At 44.8% G+C, this 22,925-nt stretch overlaps 1 protein-coding gene across 1 annotated transcript in view; it reads right to left on the reverse strand.

The window, feature by feature from the left end:
• Window positions 1–22,925, reverse strand: part of LOC140696223 (unconventional myosin-XVI-like) — a 211,129-nt gene that overhangs the window by 167,184 nt on the left and 21,020 nt on the right. The window contains 4 exon segments of the mRNA XM_072960641.1: window positions 9,290–9,431; window positions 11,267–11,338; window positions 12,090–12,207; window positions 15,225–15,336. Of these exon segments, the coding sequence (XP_072816742.1) occupies window positions 9,290–9,431; window positions 11,267–11,338; window positions 12,090–12,207; window positions 15,225–15,336 (444 nt within the window).

Genomic DNA, 22,925 nt, shown 5'->3' on the forward strand with positions numbered 1-22,925 from the left:
AGTCAGCGTACATGGCCAAGGTCAGGCAGGGGATGCTCAGGACAGACAGAGGGCAACTCAAAAGGTGTAAAATCCAACCAAGAGGGTCTGGTTTGGAAGGCAGAGGAAAGACAGGATCTCAGCGGGGTGTGCCATCCAGGTGGGCTGGGCGCGTTCGGTTCTCAGGATGCCATCCACACGCTTCATCTGCAGTTTCCTTCATCTTCAAAGAAGAGGTATGATTACTAACTATGGGGAGGGGAGCTCCCCCTGCGTGCGAACGCCCGATGTGAACGGTGGACAAGTGCTAGCAGGCACACACTGTGCTGCGCGGGGCCAGCCACACAGGCAGCACCGAGGTCCCCGGGGGGCTCGTTAGAGCCACTGGAAGAGGTGAGCTAAGCGAGGCATGGCTATGAGGAACTGCAGGCATCACTGCATCTGCAGCCTTTAACCACCACTGCTCCTAAGACTCAAGGATCCACTGAACATGAGGCATTTGTGCCTGGTCTGGGCTGGCGGGGCTGACTCAGAGGCACCCACCGTAGTGAATGACGCAGTGAGCCGCCAGCTATTTGGACGGGACTGGCATTCTCCAGCACACCCTGACTCGCAAGCACAGACTCACAGGTCCTCAAAGCAAAGCCAAGTGGGGGAGAGCGACGCCAAGCCTCCGTTTGCAGGCGCATGAGATGTGATGAGCGCAGCTTTAGAGACTGAGGTTTCATTAATGTTAAGTGTCAGGCTCGGAACAGAAATCCAGATCTCTTTATTTCTATTACCCTCTTTAAAAAAGTTAAAACCCAGCTAAAAGCTAAAACTCATAAACAAACTGCCAAGTACTTGAATATACAGGCACACACACAAAATCTGAAATCTACGTAACACTTCAACCCACTAGCTGTAAACGACCCTAAAAAGTGCTGTTTCATCTTTTTACTTCTTATGCTTTTCTTTTCTTCCCCCAGCTTCACTGAGCTAGGACTGACATGTGATACTGGATAGTTTAATGTGTACCGCCTGTTGATTCGATACACGTACACCCCAACACGTTCATGCTTTTCTTCATAGAGTTTCTTTTTTTCCTTCATAATAATTCTTTTTGAACAAAACCCCCGCTTTTCATGAGGTTCCTGCTACTGAAGGCTTTAGAGAGCGCTTCTGGATAGCCGTGCAACTTAGCAGCAAGTTCTGGAAGCCATAAATTTTTATCGCCCAAAGGTTTGTGATTCTGCTGCCCATTAGAAAACACTGGGGTGGGGGAATCATCACAGGGTCCCTCCAATCAGTTACGAAAAGAAGAGCTGTCCTTCTAACAACCACCTTCAAATGCACATACTCACAACTTGTGGTTCGAAGTAGCAGCTGTGAAAACTGAATGTGGGGGAGGGTAGAGCTCAGTGGTAGAGCACATGCTTAGCACACGTGAGGCTCTGGTTTCAGTCCCCAGTACCTCCACTGAAAAATTTAAGAAATAATACATAAACAAACCTAATCCCCTCCCCCCCAAAAAGTAAAAGTGCAGGAAAAAAAATGGAAAAACATTACAAATGAAAAAACATTTTTTAAGGAAAATTAAATTAACTAGATAGTGATTTGTAACAAGGGGACACTGCTGGACAAACCAATAGCCCCAAAACTCAGTGACTAAAAACATCGAGTACTTAGAATGGCCTCAAATCCCTTTGTCAGCGTGGGTGGCCGGGCTGGGGGTGCCAGATCCCTGGGGGTGGCTGGCTCTTGGCTGGCTACCAGCGTCTCTCATCTTCCGCAGGAAAGCCTGGGCTCCCCCGTGTGACAATGACAGGGCTCTTAGCAGATTCGTGCGAGGTTTTAGAACTGACACATCATCATTCCTGCTGTATTGTCTGGGCTGAAGCAAGTCACAAGGGCAGCTCAAAGTCAACAGGAGAGAAACAGACATAACCTCTTGATAAGAGAAGTGTCAAAGTTGTATTGCACAGGGCAGGGACATAGAGAAGAAATGACTGAATGATTGGGACTATTTTTGCAACCCACCAATGCCTCTTCTCTAGAGAGTGGCTTTAAACTAACTTATGTATTAGTTCACTCCCCTTTTGAATGAACATGGATGGAGCACCTAGCTTTGTAAAGCACTCTGCTGAGAGCTGGAGACCCAGATACAAAGAGCAGGGAACGATGTGACCCTCAGGGACGTGCCCATATACAGATATGGTAAACTTTAAATAACAATTTTTTTGAAATAAAGAAATCATTTATATTTTGAAAAAGTTAATTTTTAAAATTTTTCTTTAAAACTATGTTTTTTTTAAAATCAATTTTCTGACAGTTTCCATGGGGAGGCATTTTTGGAAAAACTCAGGTTTCAAGTCAACATAGGCTCGTGCTCCAGTCCACCACTTCCTGGCTCTGTGACTTGGGCCACTTACTTTAACCTCTCTGAGCCCCAGTTTCTTCCTCTGAAAGGGGGAGGCAATCATTGCTCCCTCATGCTCACGTCAGTATGAACTGCAGCCACCCCCGCTCAACGCCCAGCTCATTCCTGGGTCGCACGCACCGGTGACACCCACAGTGCGCGCTCCGGGAGCCCAGCCGCACATGCACGCGTCAAGACGCGGGCTGGGGATGCAGGTTTAGTAAGACTGGATGCAGGCGCTGAGGGAAGAGTTAACAGCACAGAGCCGACAAAAGCTCCGAGTGTCCTTTAGTTAAAGAGCCCATGCTCCTCAATTAGGAAATTAGAAAAAGGCAGGTGATGTCTACACAGTGGTACCGGCATCTCCTCCCCGGAGTCTTCTTCAGGGAGAGGCTGGGTCTTTACGAGGCAGCATGGGACGTTCTGCTCCCTCCTCTGAATGACTCGGCCACTTTATTTATTCCGGCAGGACTGCCGCTGTGCCCGGGTGACAGGCACAGAGGGGCATAGGAAATACAGATTTGGTTAACTTCACCGAGCAGGAGAGGTTATCGGGGGTTGAAAAGAGGCCAGATGCATTTCCCAAGGGGGCCTGGCTATTAGCAATGCGGTGAATTTTATCCTCCGTATAAAATAGACAAGGTTTAGCCTCTGCACTCTTGGCTCAAGAACGAGTGAGAGGAGGCTGCTGGAGGGTTTTTATGAGCCTTATAAATCACTGAATTACTTGCACATTTTATTGAATCTATTTGGCTCTCAAATAATATTTGCAAATCACATGATAGGCATTATCAAAAAGGAAAAACGCTACTGTCTGATCCTAAAAATGCCATATTCTCACAGATGTGAAGGATCTCTCTTTTTTCCTCCCATCTCCTGAAAACACGCACTTAAAGGGAAAGTACATAGCTCTTTATTAGTTCGAGAAGCTGCGCTTTTCTTGAAACAATGTATCACCTTTCATGATTAATATTTATATTTAACCATCATTCTGTCCATAGTAGGTGGTAACTTTTATAATAAGGGTGGTAAGTTTTAACCATTATATTGTATTTATAATGTGGTGGTTTTAAATGATTTCTGAGTATTAAAATATGCATGATACTTTGGTAAACCTCTAATATTTTTATTTTTCTGGATCCTCCTATTTAAAAAAAGGCTCTCACAAAATAATGAAAAGCAAATGTGCAATTAGAGAGAAAGGTTCTTAGCTCTTTAGGAAATCATTATACACATGGGTGTTTTGGTAGGGAAATGGAGCAGAAGGAGAATTATTTAGAAAGTAGGTTTGTCTCAGATATTTTGCTAAATTGTGTAGTTTTGGTTGTCATGGCAATAAGCACCATGATATAAATGTCTATGCAGAAATAGAAGTCACTCATACTATATTCACAAGAATCGACAAAATCTCATTATTTAACGGGGAAAAAAATCTCAACTTGGATAAAGGAGGGGAAAACATGGTGTGTCAAATTTATTTTTCTGACGAACTGCTTGCTATTTCATCTCTGAAACAACATAAAGACAAAATATTTGTCACTAAATGACAGCAGCAGCACCACGTGTAAAGCGTCTGGATGCACCAGGAAGCACTCACGAGACACTTCGCAGACGCAAGGTCAACAAAATCGTTAGAAAGTGTGAAGCAAACGTTCCAGTCAGGAAGTCAAGAAAAAAAAGAGAGAGAGAAATTATAAGAAAGTCAAAATAGGGATTTCACAGAACTGCAGAACTTAGTAAAATAAATAACATAAACATGAGAAATGACAAAAAGACAAATAAATTGATTTTTGAAAATCAGTAATTCTTAGAGGCAAATTTCAAGCAAGACTTATCAGTGATACTGGAGTAAAGGCATAATAAGTAAAGAATATTAGGAATGTAAAAGTTGTCAAACTAGAATTATCATAGCTATTGACTGGATGATTATAAAGCAAAGCTGTGATTTAGTTGGTGAGTATGTTTAAAATTTTCAAGGGGACAATATTCTAGAAAATACATATGACTTTAAAAAGAAGGAAAATAATCTGATTAGACTTAGAAACTTCAAGATCATATTCACAGGTCAATTCTCCCTCCACTTCCCCCCAAAATTTTAGAATTCTACAAGACATTCGAGATATATATCACCCTCATTCAACACAAACCACTTTAGAAGAGAAGAAAAACAGGTTACTCTCAATTCACTCTTTAACATAAAGTTAATAGCAAAAGATTGTATAAAAAGAAAAAATAAATAAAATCTTGTCTCACTAATGAAAATAAATGCAAACGTCCATAATACTGACTAGAAAATTCAATCTAGTACATCATGACCAGATAGGGCTTGAACTAAAACTGAAGAATTATTTAACTTAAAAAAATATACATCAATACAACTTGCCACATATGCAAAGAAAAAGAGAAATAGATACAATAATCTTAATAGATAAAAGGAAAACTTCTGGTAAAATAGCATCCATCTATAATGAAAACATTTAGCAGAGATTACTTACTGGAACTCTAGGTAAACAGATTACTTCCTGACAGATATTTAAAGGTACACATTAATTTGGAAACAAGACAAGAATATCTACTATCACCATGAATTTTCAACATTGTACTGGCAGCACTAGCCAATGCAATAAAAGAAGAAGTAATAGATGATATAAAAGACAAGGAAGACAAAACACATAATTATGGTCTTAGTTAGAACATTAGAGAATGAGAAGATCTTCCACAGGAAAGTTATTAGAACTAATAAGCAAAGTCAGCAGGGTTCCCAGACAGAAGATCAGCTTATGAAACTCAGGATGGAGTATCCTAATAAACAAATTAAAATGCAACAGCAAAATAGCTCTCATCACAGCAACAAACAGCACACAGTACTTAGAAAAGAATCAAATAAAAATATGCGTAAAACTGACAGAAAAAACACACCGATATATTTAAGAAGTAAAAGGATGCACGAAGAAAGAGAAATATAGATCGTACACATGGAAGAAACCAATAGCCTGAAAAGGCCAACCCTCCCCATTAATCTGTAAATGCATTTCTAGTCGGAATCCCATAAGAATGTTTTTTATGGACTGAGTCAAAGGGATTATAAAATTCATATGCAGAAATAAAGATCCAGAGGTAACCAAAACAAATATGAAAAATAAAAACTTATTATTGAGAACTTACTTATTAAAATAATATATTATTGATACAGTTTTAGTCAAATAGGTTAAAAATCAGGAGGGGGTAAACAAGAATTTTGAATAAATAGGATAGAGATAATTGAATATTTGTCTAAAAATAGCATACCAATTTCTCATATAAACAAAAATAAACTCCTGGTGTATTGAAAATCTAAAGGCTTTAGGAGAAAATGTAAGATGCCCTTGGAAAAGAATGTCTCTGCTAAGCCGCTGCAGGCAGGTCACTGTATAGAACTGAACAAATCCTCCTGCATGTGTATGAGCACGTCACCGTGGGGCGGTGCAGACCTGCATCGCCTTGTACAGCCTCACTTGCAATCAGGGAGATGCAAGTTAACGCTCTCCCTGCAACTCTGCCACTCAGTACTCACCCCAGGGAAAACTCTAAATAGGTATCTCAGGAGTCTTACAAGGATGCAACCTTATAATTGAAAACACAAAGAGACTTATGTGTCCATCTGAAAGGAGACAGATGAGAATATTGTGGTTTCTCTTCAGGGGAATTAATGCAACAGTTACAAAGAATGAATTAGCTCATCAGGTTTCAATATAGTTAAATCTCAAAAACCATGTGGAGTTAAAAAGGGAAGTTCAGCATAAAATGGACTCTGACAGCACTTCTGTAATCCTTAATGAAGCACAATGTTACATACTTGTTATGAAAAAACACTTATCTGAACAAATAAAAAAAACTGTAGAGAATGCACACAGGAGGACATTGCTGTCTCTGGGGCAGGAAGGAGAGGAATGGATTTATGTGGATAAACAAAAGGAACTTCAGCTTTTAGCTGCAATTTTCCCTTTCTTTTGTGTTAATGAAAATCTGATGCAAAAGTGGCAAATGTTAATAGTGTCAGGTAAGAGGTAAGTGATTGCCTGTGACCTTCTGTATTCTTCTTGATGATTAAATATTTCACACACACCCCCAAAATACAGGTAATGAAGAGAGATATCACACATTAAATGGGAAAAAAGCTAGATGTCTATTTTCAGTTTCTCACAAATGCACAGCAGGTGTTCTAGTATCTCTATGAGGCATTGGGGGAGTTCATAATATAAATTAATTTACTAAGAATGAAGTACTGCACATTATAATTAATAAGGCAGTGTACATAATGCCATTTCCCCAATTCTTAACTACTTATGAACTGCTGGTATGGAGTTTTAGATTACCTTTCTTGTAGATATCTTTTGATTTGTAATATCCATCAAAGAATTTAATTTTTCTAATCATTTTAATAAAGTGCTAAGGGAGAACGTTGAAACTAACAAGTAAATATTTGGGTTTTAATCGAATTTATTTACACATTCAGTCCCTGCTTCAGAGGCAAGTTTTACTTTGTAGTTTTGTGTCTGAAATTGAGGATAGATAATCTCTATGACTCTTTCTTTTTAAACTTTTACTAACAATTTATAAAATATATATCAAATGAGAGAGAGATAATGAGATTTTACTTAGGATTCTCAAGTGATACTAAATATATCACACAGCCAGATGTTTTCTTGGGGAAATTATAATTTCCAATTTTATTATCAAAATAACAGTGAAAAATCATTTAATTTCTAGACATTTTCTCCTTACTTTCTTTCTCCACTTTCTTACCACCCGGTTTACCATTTAGATAGTTTCTTAACTTAATTTAGCCTCAAAAACCCTGAGGGGCATTGCAAGCTCCCTCACTGAGATTCCTGGAGTGTAATGGGAGAGATGTGTGTGGTTTGGCAAAAGTGTTTAATTTGGGTATTGCTCTGCTTTGCAGTGGTCACAGAGCCCGCCAAGCCCCGCCCGCACTACTGAGAATTCCTACAGACCGTGCCGTGGATGCTGTGGACAGTCCCAAAGGGCAGAGAACACTTACATGTGGAGTTAGGTGATAATTATACAAGTTCCTTACATATTTGGGGGGGAGGTGCAGACAGACCCCTGACAGACCATGTTGCACATCCATATCAAGGGTGCCCACCACGTTAACCACAGAAATATATATTCAATACTATCTTTTCTGACATGACTATAAAATTTCAAAAAAAAAGGGGGGGATTCATGAACAATAAAAGTCTATTCTAAGTTTATCCAAATTTTGAGACTTTTCTGTGACTTAGGAAATGGGTCTGTGAATCTGCAAATCCTTAAGGCTTCCATGAATTTCAAGGAGTCAGAAATACTGCAAACATAGCCTTTCTTTCCATTATTTTGGGATTTAAATTCAGGTTTGCATGACCCATGGGAGAAACAGAGAGGAAAAAAAAATGGAGTTAGGACTCAAAGGAGAATAGTACTTTTTAGAAGTTAAACTTATAATACATTGATTCATCTCTAATTTTCCAGCAATTCTTTTCTTTATTCATCTGCCTAGTAAAGAATCTTTACAATAAGACTCACACCATAAATGGGGGCACTGACACAGCAGCAGTGTTCCTACTGAAAGGAAAATCATGTGCTTTCCAAGGCCTATGTTTCTTTTTTTTTCTACGTATGTGTGGAGTCAAAAATCTACACCAAGTATAAGTATTTCCAATTATACACATTTAAGGCTCTGTACGATTTAAATGGCAAATGGAAATTTTCTAACAGTTTTTACGAGCAGCTGGATCTACACATTAATTTTTCAATGTGAATTTCAGCAGCTCTGCCAGTAATTCTGTAAGAGGTTAATTTGGTGGACTTGACATGTCAGCTTTCTGTGAATAAGCTCCGTATTTAAAGGGAAGTCACAAATTAACTGATGGTAAGAAATTATAACAAAATCCAGAATCCTCCCCACATCAGATATTAAGCTCTGTCTGCTGGAACACAGGTGACAAACCGCGACCCTCAGATTGCGGACTGCACACTGAACGTGCTGATCAACGTGCGCTGGGATCTTGCACGTGCATGTTTTAATGAGAATTTCAGTCCGCCTTTGTCCAGAATTTTAGTATGGTTTGAAATCTTCTGGTATGTCTGTATTTATTTAAGAACTTTCCCATTAATACCTGTTAGTTCTCATGTTCCCCAAGTAGCCTCTAAAAGCGGCAGTTTTCAGGAATTTGGTGAAGACCGTATGGACAACAAAGAAATTCTCAGGAGCTTTCGTTCCAAGACCAGCAGACGTGGAGAGACTCCTGAATGCACGTGTGCTCCCGACGGCCTGCCCTGCCCACAGTCACCATTAGTGACAAGAGTATTAACAAAGGTTTTCATTGACAAGATGCCAAGGAGCGCTCGAACATTCAGGTGATCAAACAGCCCCGGAAAGCTGCTGCTTAAAGATGGTTAAGGTTAGGGGTCAAAAGGGTTACCAGAGATGCTTCATCAAACAACCCACAAAGCAGGTGAGGAACACAGGGGGAACTCCCAGCCCAAAACCATCATCACGTTGGTTCTGGAGGGTCATGGGCCCCCCAGTAACCGAAAGCCTCCCACATTCTTGGACTGTCTTCTTCCCAGATTCATAGGGTTTTAAAATACTTCTTGGTGCTCAGAAGGCCATCGATGCCCTCAGCCAAGAGAGAGCACATCTGCATCTCTAGGCATGAGAGATGATCTGATTAATTCATCGAGGGGTGTGGGCGTGGGCGAGGGGCTTAAATCCCTAAAAACAGTCAATCAAACCCTTGAAGTGAAATCACCTCGCTACAATGAAATGCTGTAATGCTCTCATGGCTGACGGTCACACTGGCTTCTGCGCGTCCGTAAGCCTGAGCCTTGTCAAGCTGGCGGTGACCCCCCAGCGTCCATCAGTCCTACCTGCTGGGCTCGTCTTGATTGTGGAGGCAACTGTTCACCGTGTTCACCAGAAAGCCAAACAGACGACTGTACAGGGACTTGGCCAGGAGATCCCGGTAGAATTCAGCCATCTCTGCGGTGTGCCGCCATGTGATCAGCTCCCCTGGAAGAGCAAGAGGTGGGGCGTGAGCACCAGGGTCCCTTGTTCAGACGCAGAGCTGCGCCCATGGATGTCTTCCTCCACGTCCACATCCATCAGAAGACGTTACCGGTACACTGACTTGAATAAATGAGCCCTCTGCCAGTTACTGCAGAACCATGTTTCCCTGAAGGGCGTGTCACACACGCTGCAGCCTTGTTTGCTGCAGGCGTTGACCCCAGCTTTGAGCGCCATGCAGGCTGTGCGATCTCCCTGCGGCCAGGGGACCGACTCACTGCAGAGCCCTCTCAACCAGCTTTCTGGTAACAGCTCATGGATGTGGATATGGAGCCATCCTCCAGGCACCTGGAAACCTGGCCATCTGGAGAATTCATTGTATTTTAAGTATTTTCAAAGAGCTGAGCCTGCTCATCACAATATGGGCCGGGAGTTGGGGAACAAGACTGAAGGTGGAAATCTCTTATTCTCAAAGCAGCGGTGGCTGAAATCCTGAGCGATAACGTTCTGAGTGGAGACTAGACTGGAGAGGAAACCGAGAAGGAAGTACAGGGAGGTGACTGGGGGTGAGGGACTCTCCGTTTCTGCCGGAGGGTGGCGGGGTGGCGGGCATCTGATGTCCACAGTCTGTGGTCGTGGCCAACCTGGCTACGCTGGGATGCAGGCTCATGGGGAGTCAAGCAACAGGATGCTGACTGTGTTAAATGAAGGCCTAGTATTTCGTGAGAATTAAAAATCCCAGCACTTGTCATATGACCCAGCAATCCCACTCCTGGGCATATATACGGAGAAATCTCCAATTTGAAAAGATCCATGCACCCCAGTGCTCATGGCAGCACTATTTACAACAGCCAAGACATGGACGCAGCCTAAGTGCCCATCAACCGAGGACTGGATAAAGAAGAAGTGGTATATATACAATGGAATATGACTCAGTCTTAAAAAAGAATAAAATCATGCCATTTGCAGTAACATGGATGGACCTGGAGATGATCAGACTAAGTGAAGAAAATCAGAGAAAGACAAATATCATATGATATCACTTATATGTGGAATCTAAACAAATGATAAAAATGAGCTTATTTACGAGACAGAAACAGACTCAGAGACATAAGAAAACAAACCTATGGTTACCAGCAGGGGGAGGGGGAGGGATAAATTGGGAGCTTGGGATTAGCAGATACCAACCACTACATAGACAGCAGGTAAACAAGTTGCTAGTGTCCAGCCCAGGGGGCGGTATTCAGTGTCCTGTAACAAGGGGAGGGTGCAGCTCAGCGGTAGAGCGCGCGCTCAGCATGCACGAGGTCCTGCTTCAATCCCCAGTGCCTCCATTTAAAAAAAATAAATAAATAAACCCAATTGCTGGTCCCACACAAAACATTCTGTAACAAACCATAATGGAAAAGAATGTGGAAAAGAATGTACGTATATACACACACATACATGTGTATGACTGAATCACTCTCCTGCACACCTGAAACTAACACAACACTGTAAATCAACCGCACTTCAATTTTAAAAATTATGGAAAAATAAATGAATAAACAGAAATCCCAACATTTTCAGCACGAGGCACCATTCCCGTCGATTCACTGGTGCCTGGGAAGTGGCCGCCATTGCAACTGACGAGATGGCGAGAAGAGGCTTCGCTCCAAGGAAGAGGGCAGCCAGGCACCTTGTACACCGACATTTTAATTGCGTGAGCCCTCCTGGATCAATGAGTTTATTTGTCTAAAATGACTGATCAGCTACAACAAAGGTGACCAGTTAACCAGAATGGTCTCTCAAGAGCATTAGGAGTTTCATAAAGGTGAAAAGCAACGCACAGAAAAATTTACCTTTAAAATATTGGATATCAGTCGTTAAAGCAGACGCCAATTCATCCGCTGATACTTGCAACATTCCAGCCACTAAAGTTAAAGCAGCAATGAAAACATATCATTAGTGTGTACTGTTTGATGGCAAGAACATTGGATTTTATAATTTGTAAGATCTGTATGGATCTATTAGAAAATGTGTGTATTGAAGGAACTAAACCACCTCTGTAAGCGGCCAGTGCAACTAGAGAGACAGCTGACGGCAATCAAAACGCTAACGAGGTCTCGGGTATTAAATCACCACGGGTATTTTTTCCCTCCTTGCCCTCATGAATGGCCCAGGAGGCTTTTCCCCAATTCCTAGTTAAATTACTTTGACATGAAGTGAAGACATGCTGATTATCAACAACCTGTGGTTTTAAGGTATTTTGAAAAAACCTGGGAGTGACTAACAAGGCAACTTCAAAGTGGAGAGAGATTTTTGGCTAGAGCTTTGAAGTAAAGTAATTACATTCTGTTTAAAATGTTTAACTAATAACACGCTCCCCAAATGTACCGGGTGGCAGGGGGCGGTGGAGAGTCCTTAGAATAATGTAAAGAAACCCAGTGATATGCCCAAGCATCAACACTGTTAATGTGATGTGCAGCACGAGAACATAAATGCACATCTCATTCACTCACATAACCAGAAGGAAGACATTGGATACCCCCGCCCCCCGCCCTGAATTCTACTCCAGCAAAAAAGATTTCATCCCACCCGGCTTCTCTGTACTGTGTCGCCATCTGCTGGCCAGTCTGCAAAACTGCATCTCGGTGAGGTGCCTGTTAGATCTGTTCCACTGACCTTGCTCCAGGAGCTGGAGGTCAGACACAAACGCCGAGTCCGCCTCCGTCAGGGCGGTGAACCGAATGTCTCCAATGTGTAACACGGCTGCTAGAATCACAAACAGATTCTCCACCTCCTACGCGGTGTACAAATACAGAAAATGAATGGGCTTGCTTAGAAGAAAGATGAAAAGAAATCCTTTTAAAAACCTCAAAGTAGGTTAAAAAAAAAAAAAGATGTGCATGCTATTAGTGGCAGTGTGATGTTTTTCAGATCCAGAATGTTCCCTAAAAGAACTGCCAATCTCTAACTCCAAATCCAAAACCTCGTAATTCAACACTTGTTCCTGAAGTCCACATTTCTATACCTTAAACAAAAGAGGAAGAGGGCAAGGAAGTGACGTTCTGATATTAACAGATGGTTTCTGGAAAAGTATCAGGATGAAAAATGGATGATCATGTAGTGATGGTCCGACTGGCTGGGCGTCAGCTGTAGAGTCAGACTTTATACATCTCCTCCCAGAGAGCGCAGTTACTGTATCCATCTCATAGTCATCTCTCTTATAAGATAAACTGATTATGATTATAGAATTTTTAATTTCTGCTAGAAAATTAGTGGAAGAGGCACAATGAAAACAATTTGCCTATACAAACAAAATGCTAATTTTAAAGGTATTTTAAGGAACACTCGGGGGAAAAGGATGTTAGTGAGAGCGACCTTTGAGCAGAAGGTAGCAGGAGGTGTGAGAGTGTTTCCTTAAAGAATATCTGAGAACCTGGAACTCTGCACAAAGAAAGAAATTAGACCTTAGATTTGTTTTTGGATAGTCCTTTTGTGGTAAGAAAGAAAAGTCAAGAAAAAGCGGTAAGCTGAAACGTGCTTCTCCAGAGTTGCAAACGTCTAGTGTTATGATATCAATAGTAAAAATGTGTAAGCCTTCTTGAGGACAAGGGACATAACCTACCAAACTCTCAGTTTCCTAATCTGTAACTTGGGAATAAAAAGCTCCTGCTTGTGGAAATTTTTCTAAGAACAATTATTATCTGCTTTATAAGCACATAGTTGATACAATACAGTCCTTGAGACTTTCATTAATTTCCACTCTCATGAACTTTCAGTTTTCATATTAAGGTTCAATTTTATTATCTTTAATATGAGAACATTGAAAAGGATAATCTGTAAGTAATTTTCAAGAATGATACTCTATGACTGTAGCATTGCTTAGAAAGTTGTTTGGTAACTTCGAAATCCTAAATTGGTGTTTCAAATTTTATTCCTTCATGCTTGTTTACATAACATTTCCTCCTCCCTTTTCAATAAATCTAGCAAATCCTCACTAAATTTTCCAGTGCCCTGTGAGATGGCACACCTGGATACAGACAGGGAGACTCTGTTCTGTCCTCAAGGATCATACAGTTCAGCGATGGAGACAGAGCTGGGAAAACTAGCCCTAATCCGAATTACAATGTGCTACTACGTGATACAACGCGATACTATGCGGGCAGAGGCAGGGGCTGCGGCTCTGTGCCTGGGCGCCGTGAGCCAGCCCGCCTCTCCTCCGTGCGGCCGGCTGCGTGGTGCTGGTGGAGGACCGAGGCGCCGGCGCCTTTACAGACAGATCTCCCGGGACCACAGTCACACGCCTTGATTCAGGGTCTTGCCGGCCCAGAAGTACCTTCCCCCAATCTCAGGGGACAGTCTTTTCCTCCTAAGCGGACCCAGGTGTCACCATCCCAGTCACTCCCAAGGCTTGAGATGACGTGATTACCTTCATGCCTTCTGTTAAAATGCACGTATTCCTTTTACTAAAAAGCTTGTCAACCCCCTGCTGGCTACCTGAGATGGAAAGTATGTTCTGCCTGCCCTGCCTCTGAGGACCAGGCATGGACTTTTAATACCCTGTTTCCAAGCAACTGACCTTTTGGAGGAATGGCCCCTTGGCCACCCCTACATTCCAGTTTCCTCTAAGGAAGCGGTGATTTTGGACTTGGAGGAAGGGAAAAATAACAAAAAGTACCATAGTGGCGAGTGCACAGACAGAAAAGCACAGATGGCCAGGAGCGAGGGAAAGAAGGGAAAACGGAGACGGCAGAATCAGAGCATCAAAGAACAAAACACCGCATGTGCCCATGTTCCTAGAATTCCAGTCCCTGCCTGGGGCACAGGAGGGGTGAGGCCAAGTGCCCAGAGCTGATCCACTTGGGGTGGGTCCCACCCTGGGTCCCACCCCCTTAGGCCTTCATTCTTGCCACCTCCACACCCCCTCCACCCACTCAAGGCCCCATGAGCCAGGTGGACAAGGGAAAAGGCAAAGACCCAAATTAATCAACTTACTGGTCTAAGGGGAGAAAAAAAGGAACGTTTTAAAATCTGCGACTACATCCGGGCTCCTGAACTACTGGTCTACCAGATCACCCGCGTGGTCTCACACTGGTCACTAGCTTGCTAACTGGGGGTTGGCCTTCATTCAAAATGATGCCCTATTGAATTAAAGAGACACAGAGACTACGTGTAAAGGAGACAGATTGGTGGGCATGTGACCGGTCTCAGGCTCAGGCCATGTCACATCTCTTATTCCCTAGACCTCTGTTGTTCCCTTCAGTGACCACAAACCACAAAGGCGACTTCCATTTAAATCAGTCAGAACTAAGAACAGTTAAGCTCCATTGCTCGAGCCTCACCAGCCGCACGCGGCCAGTGGCTGCCCTGCTGCACAGCGCAGGCACAGAGCCTCCCTAGGATCGCAGGGGTTCCCGCTGAGGGCAGTGGGTTTACATTTCAGATTGTGTTTCTCAGCTTTACAGTGCTTGGGGGCATTTGATAATTCCTTAAGAATTCTGACAAAGCATATTGTTTAGGGTGTTTTAATGATGTGATTAAAGCTGCCATTTTCTCTCAAGTCCATTTCGCTCTGGTTGGCTCTTGGGTCCTACGGGACAAGGGCTCCTTGGCCACGCTCTTAAGGACAGCAGCCCATCCTCCTGTCACGCTGTTCGTCTCCCTGGTACCTAAGGCCCTGAGCTTGCTGCCTGTTTACATCTGTCTCCCACTGGAACGTAAACTCCAGGAGGTAGAGAAATGGTTTTGAATGAATAACTTTTATAAGTCAGGAGAAGGTTGATTTCACAGTGAAATATTTGTGGCATGACTCACCAAGTTACTGAAGCCAATTACACTCAGGGCTTGTTTCAAAACAGCAAATCTCTCCCTGTTCAGAGAATGCTCTGCTGTTGATACATCGTCTCGAAAGGTCTGGTTCAAATACCTGCAAGGAGGAAGAGCACAGAGCTTTACGGCTGGGCGTGTGGCCAAACTCCGGTGGTTAAGTCACTCCAGCCATATTTGGTCCCCAGATTGATGGGGATCACTTGGACACTGTGTACCCATGTGTTTACAAGGCCCTGGTACATAACAGCTCATGATGTTTCAGGAAGGGGAGAGAAGTTCCTGTTGTACCAGGACATACTGACACTGTTTTGCCTGTTCTCACTTCAGCTGCGCCCTGCGCAGGCGAAGGTCACCAGTGCTGCCCGTCTTCCGTGGAGAAATCTGGCAGGTTCCATGGCGTGCTTTGTAATTAATATCTGCATTAAAGATTTTTCACTTAGAGTCATTTATTATTTCTTCTTGTCAATACCTTTTCATTACAAGGTGGCTGATTAATTCATTGATTTATCCCTTTCATTCAACAAACACGCAGGAATCACGCACCACACACACAATACTTCCAGCTGAAGTTATTAAGATGCAAGAGTGCATCCCTGGGGCTCAGCAATGAACACAGTGCTCCCAGGGCAGAGGCGAGGGAAGCACGCCACCACACAACCCAGGAGCAGAGAAAAGAGGCCCACCCAGCCTGCTTGGAGGAGGGGAGGAGGGGCAAGGAGGGAAGGGTCCAAGAGCTGATACTCGAGTAAGGGGTTGCCAAGCAAATTCAAGACCAAGGGTGTCCCTGGAGTGACCAGCAATACACACAGAGGCACCGGGATGGAGCAGGCGCGAGGTACGGGGGGACTCGGGGGTGTCCACAAAATTGGAGCCTCCGGGGAGAGGAGCAGAGGGTCAGGAGGTCACACATGTAGTTCTGTGTATCTTGCAAGAGTTCCCAGGGTGTCTTAGAAGGAACGGGTGGTCCCGAAGTCCTTGCAATAAAGAAAGGGCAGGAACAGATTGGTGTTTCAGAATGAACATTCTGGTAGCCCAGTGAAAGAGTCCCTGGAAGGAGATGAGGCAACGAAATGAGCTCAGGGGTCCAGCGTGGAGAAGATAGGACAGGACAGAGGGGGAGGCAGGACGGCCGGGCTGGCTGGACGCAGGCGCGGAGAACAGAGGTCGTGACCTGTGCTCTTCGAGCTTCTTTCTGGGGAAACGAGGTGGACGGTGGCCTTGCTCAAGAGGAGAATCATGTTTCTGAGAGAAAGACTTCTATTTTGTCACAGTCATGTTCCCTTTGAGCTATTTGGTAAAGTTTAAGCAGCAGCCCAAGAAATAATTGAGCATAAGCATCTGAAACTCAGAGAAGACCAGAAAAGGTCTGGCAGTCATTGGCGTGCGGAGGACTAAAACCAGGCGGCGGACGAGCTCACGGGAGGAGACGCTGATGGGGATGAAGGAAGGAGACCCTGGGAAGGAGGGGGTGGGGTCTGGGAGGACCTCTTTGTCCTGGACCTCGGCTGCGCGGGGTCGCCCAGCCCTCAGGAGGCTCAGGAGCTGAGGCACATGAAGACTGGATCAAAGACTCAAAGAAAAAGGTGTGGGGTCTGAAGAGAAGGAAAGAAGAGGGTCTGGAATCAGAGTTCAGAGGAGGGATCCCACCTTCTCCACATGCGGATGAGGTGGTAGATGTGGTCCAGGGGCCAGAAGTGTCTCCAGGCACCGAGGAACCACCACTGGTGGCTTCAGAAAGCAGGCAAGGTTGAGGACAAGGGGAAGATGGCTTGAGGAAGGGCATGAGAACTCGGATACTTGCTGCTGAGAAGGGACACTGTCCCTAAGCAGTGGGACACTGGAGGCTGAGCAGATGCAGCGGGCACCAGGTGGAGCTGAAGACCAGCTCCTGTGGGGCTGTCTCCTTCCCCAGAGGGCGAGGGAGCTGGGGTCGGGACAGTGGAACAAAAGGAAACCGTCAAGGGCAGCCAAATTGTCAAGGGACCAGGTTATGATGGTCAGAGTCATCTTGCCTCAAATTCACAAAGTTCTGACTGACGGCTTTTGACTTCGTCACCTATTAATTAATGGCCCCACAATTCCCAACTCCCAGTGTTCAGACCTTAGAGCTCCCCAGTCACTATCTTATGTTATCACTTTTACATCTCAAAATCATATACTTACAGCTCAAACAATCTGTTTTTTTTTTATCATCTCCTTTTAACTCACACATAACTCGAACAGCAACGTCTGGCAACGTCCATGTCCAGAGCCAGAAACATCAGAGAATCACTGCTATTTGCTTTTAAAATATTGACAGATCAAGGGAACGGTCCAGATGTTTCCACCAAGGGGAAGAAGGATGCAACGTGTAGAATGTTAAAAATCTTAGGCAGATTAATCCTGTTTGACTAATTCTACTCAAAGGAAAGGGTAGTGGGAAGTAACACCTTGTGTCAAATCCTCGACTGGGTGTTTCAGAAGCACTTCCCAGCCGGTCCTCACGTCGACCTGAGAAGCAGAGCTGCTCTTGTGCCCTTGTAGGAGACATGGGAATGGAAGCTTGTTGAAGATCTCCTAGCCAGTAACTGGCCAACTGCTACACCTTGTCCGACCCCCACCCCACCCCCTTGTAACTCGGTCACCAGTTTCGTGCGGGGAATTATTCTGAACAACTAAGTTTATAAAACTCACTTTCACAGGTCAGTGTGAGAAAAGCACACCTGCGCCAAATATACAAATATCTTTGCTTTCACATACAGGGAAAAAAAAGTACAGCAAACCAGATGAATATGTGTTACAACTGAACATGCAAAATTCTGCTTGTGCGTTGGATAAGACAAGAATTCACTGCACACTGACTTTATTTAAAATAAGTCAGGAGCAACGACTGTTGACTTGCGCTGTTTCTAATCAACTATTCCATTGTTCCAATTTGTTGTCGTGACAAAAAAAAAAATAGCATTTTTAGTGATACATCTCCTAAGGTGGGTCAAATTTATCGTCAAAATCATGTGTTTGTCTCTGGTGTGTGTGTGTGTGTGTGTGAGTGTATCTGTGTGTGTGAGTGTGTGTGTGTGAGAGTGAGTGTGAGTTATCTGTGTGAGTGTGTGTGTGCACTGATACTCGTGATTTGTGGCAAAGAAAACCCGATCTTAGAATAAATCTCTTACGTGTAAAGGGACAAATTAACGACGCTGACCACCCCCCCATGGGTTCACTGGGACAAGAGGACGAAGAGTTCAAGGTGGCAGTGATTTCATCTGAACACCAAATACAAACAATAACCTTTTGCAGAACAGCCGACATTCAAGGGCCTGAGCACCACACCAGGCGCCGACACCTCCGCTCTCCCAGCGGTGCCGGACACGCCGCAAACACTGCGAAGCCGCCAGGGGCAGGCGAGCAGGCCCCGGAGATGCGGTGCGCAGCGCACGACTGCGGTCAGCGGCATGTACTGGAAACGTCAAAGTTCTAAGAGGCAAGATCTCAATACATCTCCCCTCGAAGAGAAACGACGGTTACGAGGTGCGGCAGAACGTTAGCCAGCACGAGGGTGGCTTCCTATTTCAATACACAAATGTACCAAACTGACACGCGGTGCACCTTCAGCCAGCACATGCGCTATGTCAACTATGTCTCAGAAATCAACTAATCAATTAATTTAAAAATAAACGAACCAACAACAGCTGCCCTGCCCGAGCTCACGGGCATCCCAGCTCAGCAGACACACAATGACTCTCACGCACCTGTGGGTGCGCCCAACGTGCGCTGGGAGTGAAGGCTCAGATAGAAATAAAGGCGATTGTGGGGCCCGTTCACCAGGTCTGGGCTCGCAGACGACAAGCACCATTTTTTTTGCTGCCCTTTGATCTGCCGCATAAACACGAAAGAACCATGTCTTCCCTACTGTGGGCAAAGCTGCCTTCTCTCTACTAGGGGAAGTTCCATATGTAAACAGAAACCAGATAAAGCAAAACCAAACTGTCGGCGTCAACAACAGCCCTGTTTATCAGTCTGGGAAGGAAGAGGGTACACTCCGCTCCCTGCCCACCCAGCCCCACCTCGCTCCTAGAAGGAAATTCTTTCCTTTATGGTTTTTCAACTATCTGGAAAGTATTAACCATTTTAAATCCCCCCTGCAATGGAATAAGAATAAGGTTTTTTATTAACCCCAGGTTCAGATACATACATCTCCACCCACGGGAATGTTAATGTATTAGCTGCACACTGTTTTGTTTGGAGAGAGGAAACCCTGCCAGTGGTCTTCAGGAAGAGCATGGAATCCATTTAATAAATTACACATTCAGAAAGACTTCGGGTCCTCTGACATTCCCAGAATAGTTTGCCCATATTTTTCAAATCAGTCAGACTATTTCTTCAAAACATCTGGCGGAACAGATTCTAAACTCCGACCATCTCTCAAAGAGGAAATGCTTCTGTGAACTCACTGGGTTCTTGAAAATGGAAGTAGAGACACCAGGACAGAGTGGTCACCTCCTGCACTGGGGGCCCAGGACACGTGTTTGTAGAACCGAGCTCCAGGCTGCACCCCGTCCTCCAGCCTGAGGGCAGCAGGGGCCGCTCTTGCCAGAGGAAGGGGCACCTTTTCCTTCCCACCGAGACCCAGAGAATCAGCCATGTTTACATGGGTGAATTAGGGAAATGGAGAGAGAGAGAAGGTTTCACCCAGAGCTTGTGCCTTGGTCTGGCCTTTCTGAAACCGTGAGACACGCGGAGGCGGTGGGCTGCACCTGCCGGGGTGGAGGAGGGCTCTCTGTGACTCCCAGGGACCCCAGCTCACAGCAGACTGGCTCTGGCTCTGTGTGTGGGGAGGGGCGGCAGGCGTGTTTACATAAACAAGCCTCAGCCGAGGTCAAACAGGTGCAAAACCCCTCCTCGGGAAATCTTACCAAAAAGCATCATGTAAGGTCATCCTCAGAACACTGTTACAAAAGATAAACTCAAACGTCACCCTGAGTCTTAAACACTGACTGAGGGAGACACCTGCACAGTAAATTCTGCAACTGGTAACTATTCCAGAAGATGACACTCCCACACATGCCATTTAGGGAGAGTTACCACTGACGCACGGTTTCCAGGCCCCTCCTGGGACCCGTCCATGGATGTGCGACGCTAACCCTGTGAAATTTCAAGCTGCTTGTAACCCGCCGACACCTCGCGTACACTCTTTCAACTCGGTAGGTCTAAAAGCGAATTTTAATTTCCTCTCAAGGAAATTACTTTTATTATTTCTACCCTATTTCACTCCCCTTTCTTTCAGTTCCACTGATCAGGATGCCCGCAACGTCCAATCTTTCTCCTCCTTTGCTGTGTGGACATTTGCCTAACGGCGATGATTCTTCATTGACAATGAACCTCAGAGGTCACTTTCCTCCCAAGGCCCCCACGGCCCCAGCATCTGGAGACCAGCTCATCTCACCCATCCCGGGGGGCTGCAGTGACCTCCACGCCCATCCCATCAAATCACCCAAATACTGCAAGAGCCTCCGTCTCCAATCTTACATCCAGTCTGCTTTCCTCCTTGTAGTCAAAGTGTAAATTGAGTGAACTCTCTTCCCAAATCAAAATGCATCAATGGCTTCTAGTGGCCTTTAAAATGCTATCTCCCCAGCACGCCTGCCGGGGCCCCCAGCCTGGAACTCCACGTCCTCTCAGTTACTCTCATCCACCGCTGTGCCCGCACGCGGCCACGCTCTCCCTTCTGAACATAATCCACGCACGTCCAAACGCAGGGTGCGTCCTGTCTTCCCTCATGCGCCACCTTCTCGGGGAAGTGTCCTGGGCTGGGTGTGCCCCTGAGGGGCTCACCAAACCCTGCACTCCCCCACAGCTCTGCTATGTCAGACGCTGTCACCATTGCCTGGACAGGCATTTCCCCCCAAAAGGCAAGACCATGATTTTGCTTTCTATGTCTGGGGGTGGAAGGGTGGATAAATTAGGAGTTTTGGATGTTCAGATCCAAATGACTATGTATAAAATAGGTAAACAACAAGGTCCTATTGTACAGCACAGAAAACTATATTCAATGGCTTGTAATAACCTATAATGAAAAAGAATCAGAAGAAGAATATGTACTTATACGTACACAACTGAATCACCATGCTGTACACCAGAAACTAACACAATGTTGTGAATCAACTATGCTTCCATTAAAAAGCTACAAGAGCGAGGCCAGTCTTTGAATCACAGCAACCCTGCCCAGCTGAGCAGCTGCCACTCTGGGCTGAAGAGGATGAGTGCACACCTGATTTCTCTGTGGGGTTACCCTTCCCAGCGGTTCACCACCATGATGTCAGCTCCCCATTTACGGACGTTCCATCTCCAGAATAATCCTCCTGCTTGTTTCCTGGGTCCCCAGAACCCAGCTCCGCCCCGTCCAACTGTTCCTCCTCTGCCGGACTCTGCGCTGCGCCCTCCTCTCCACGAGCCGGCCACCGCGTGGTGGTGCCGCCCCCCGTCTGCTCCCGGGAGTTGCTTCCCAGGATTCTCCTCCTGCCCGGACAGGCCCATGTGCCAAGGCCGGACCAAGCCACACACTGAAACGAACCTCAAAACCTTCCCTGACTGCTCCAGCCATCCCCTTTTGCCTTGTTTAACTGAATGTGTCAACTTGGCTGGCTGGGCCACAGCGTGCCCAAATATTTTTATTATTATTATTATTATTATTATAATTATTATTATTATTATTATTATTATTATGACTTTTATTTTTATTACTATTCTGGGTGTGTCTGTGAGGGTGTTTTGGATGAAATTAACACTCTGATTGTTGACGGAGTTAACACTTGAATTGAACTGAGTATTGAACTGAGTCAGCAGATGGCCCTCCCTAGTTGGACAGGTCTCATCCGGTCAGTGCAAACCTGGATAGAACAAGAAGGCTGCTCCTTCCACAGGTGACAGGGACTCCTTTGCCTGACGGTCCTGAGCCAGGACACTGTATTTTGCAGTTTACTGACTCGAACGGAGACTAGGGTCTGGGGCCGGCCGGCTTCTGGACTGGGGCGTATACCACCAGCTCCCTGGGTCTCCACCTCACCCACTGCACAGCTTTGTGAACCAATTCTGTATACACGTATGTCTATACATACACACATATACATAAAGAGTTATATTCCTTCCCCACTTCACTTACTCACACATTCACACACTTAAATACGTAATAGTTTTCATTTAACATACACAACTTAAATGTCATCAATCTGATTCTCTTGGATAGAAATGATGTCAACCGCGTTCCTGATTTAGAGTCTTGTAAAATCTAAATCTGTATTGGATGTACGGTCAGCTTCATGTACGTCTGAACGTTTCTGTTTATGTGTCTCTGAGTTTCCAGACACACATGGCTGGTTCTGTTTAAACCTGGTAGGTTCCCAGTATGCGCGGGAGGGGCCATATGTAGTTGGTTGATAAGAAAGTAGTGAACACCATCTCTGCTCTTTTTCTTTGGCCAAAGATTGGCAAAAGGAAGTAAAAAAATCAGTGCCACGAAATTCATTCTTCTGCCAAAATAAAACCAAAACAAAACAAAACCCCACAAACACTATTATGAAGAATTTATTTGGGAAATGTTCTAGAAAGAACGGTTAGTCTAAGAAACAAACATGCAAATGAGCGATCAGAGGTGATAAATCTGCCTTAAGTTCTTTAAGGAGTGGTGGGAGAGAAGTCTGAGGAAATGGG

This window comes from Vicugna pacos, chromosome 4, assembly GCF_048564905.1.
Source record: "Vicugna pacos chromosome 4, VicPac4, whole genome shotgun sequence".
In the NCBI taxonomy this organism is placed as follows: domain Eukaryota; kingdom Metazoa; phylum Chordata; class Mammalia; order Artiodactyla; family Camelidae; genus Vicugna; species Vicugna pacos.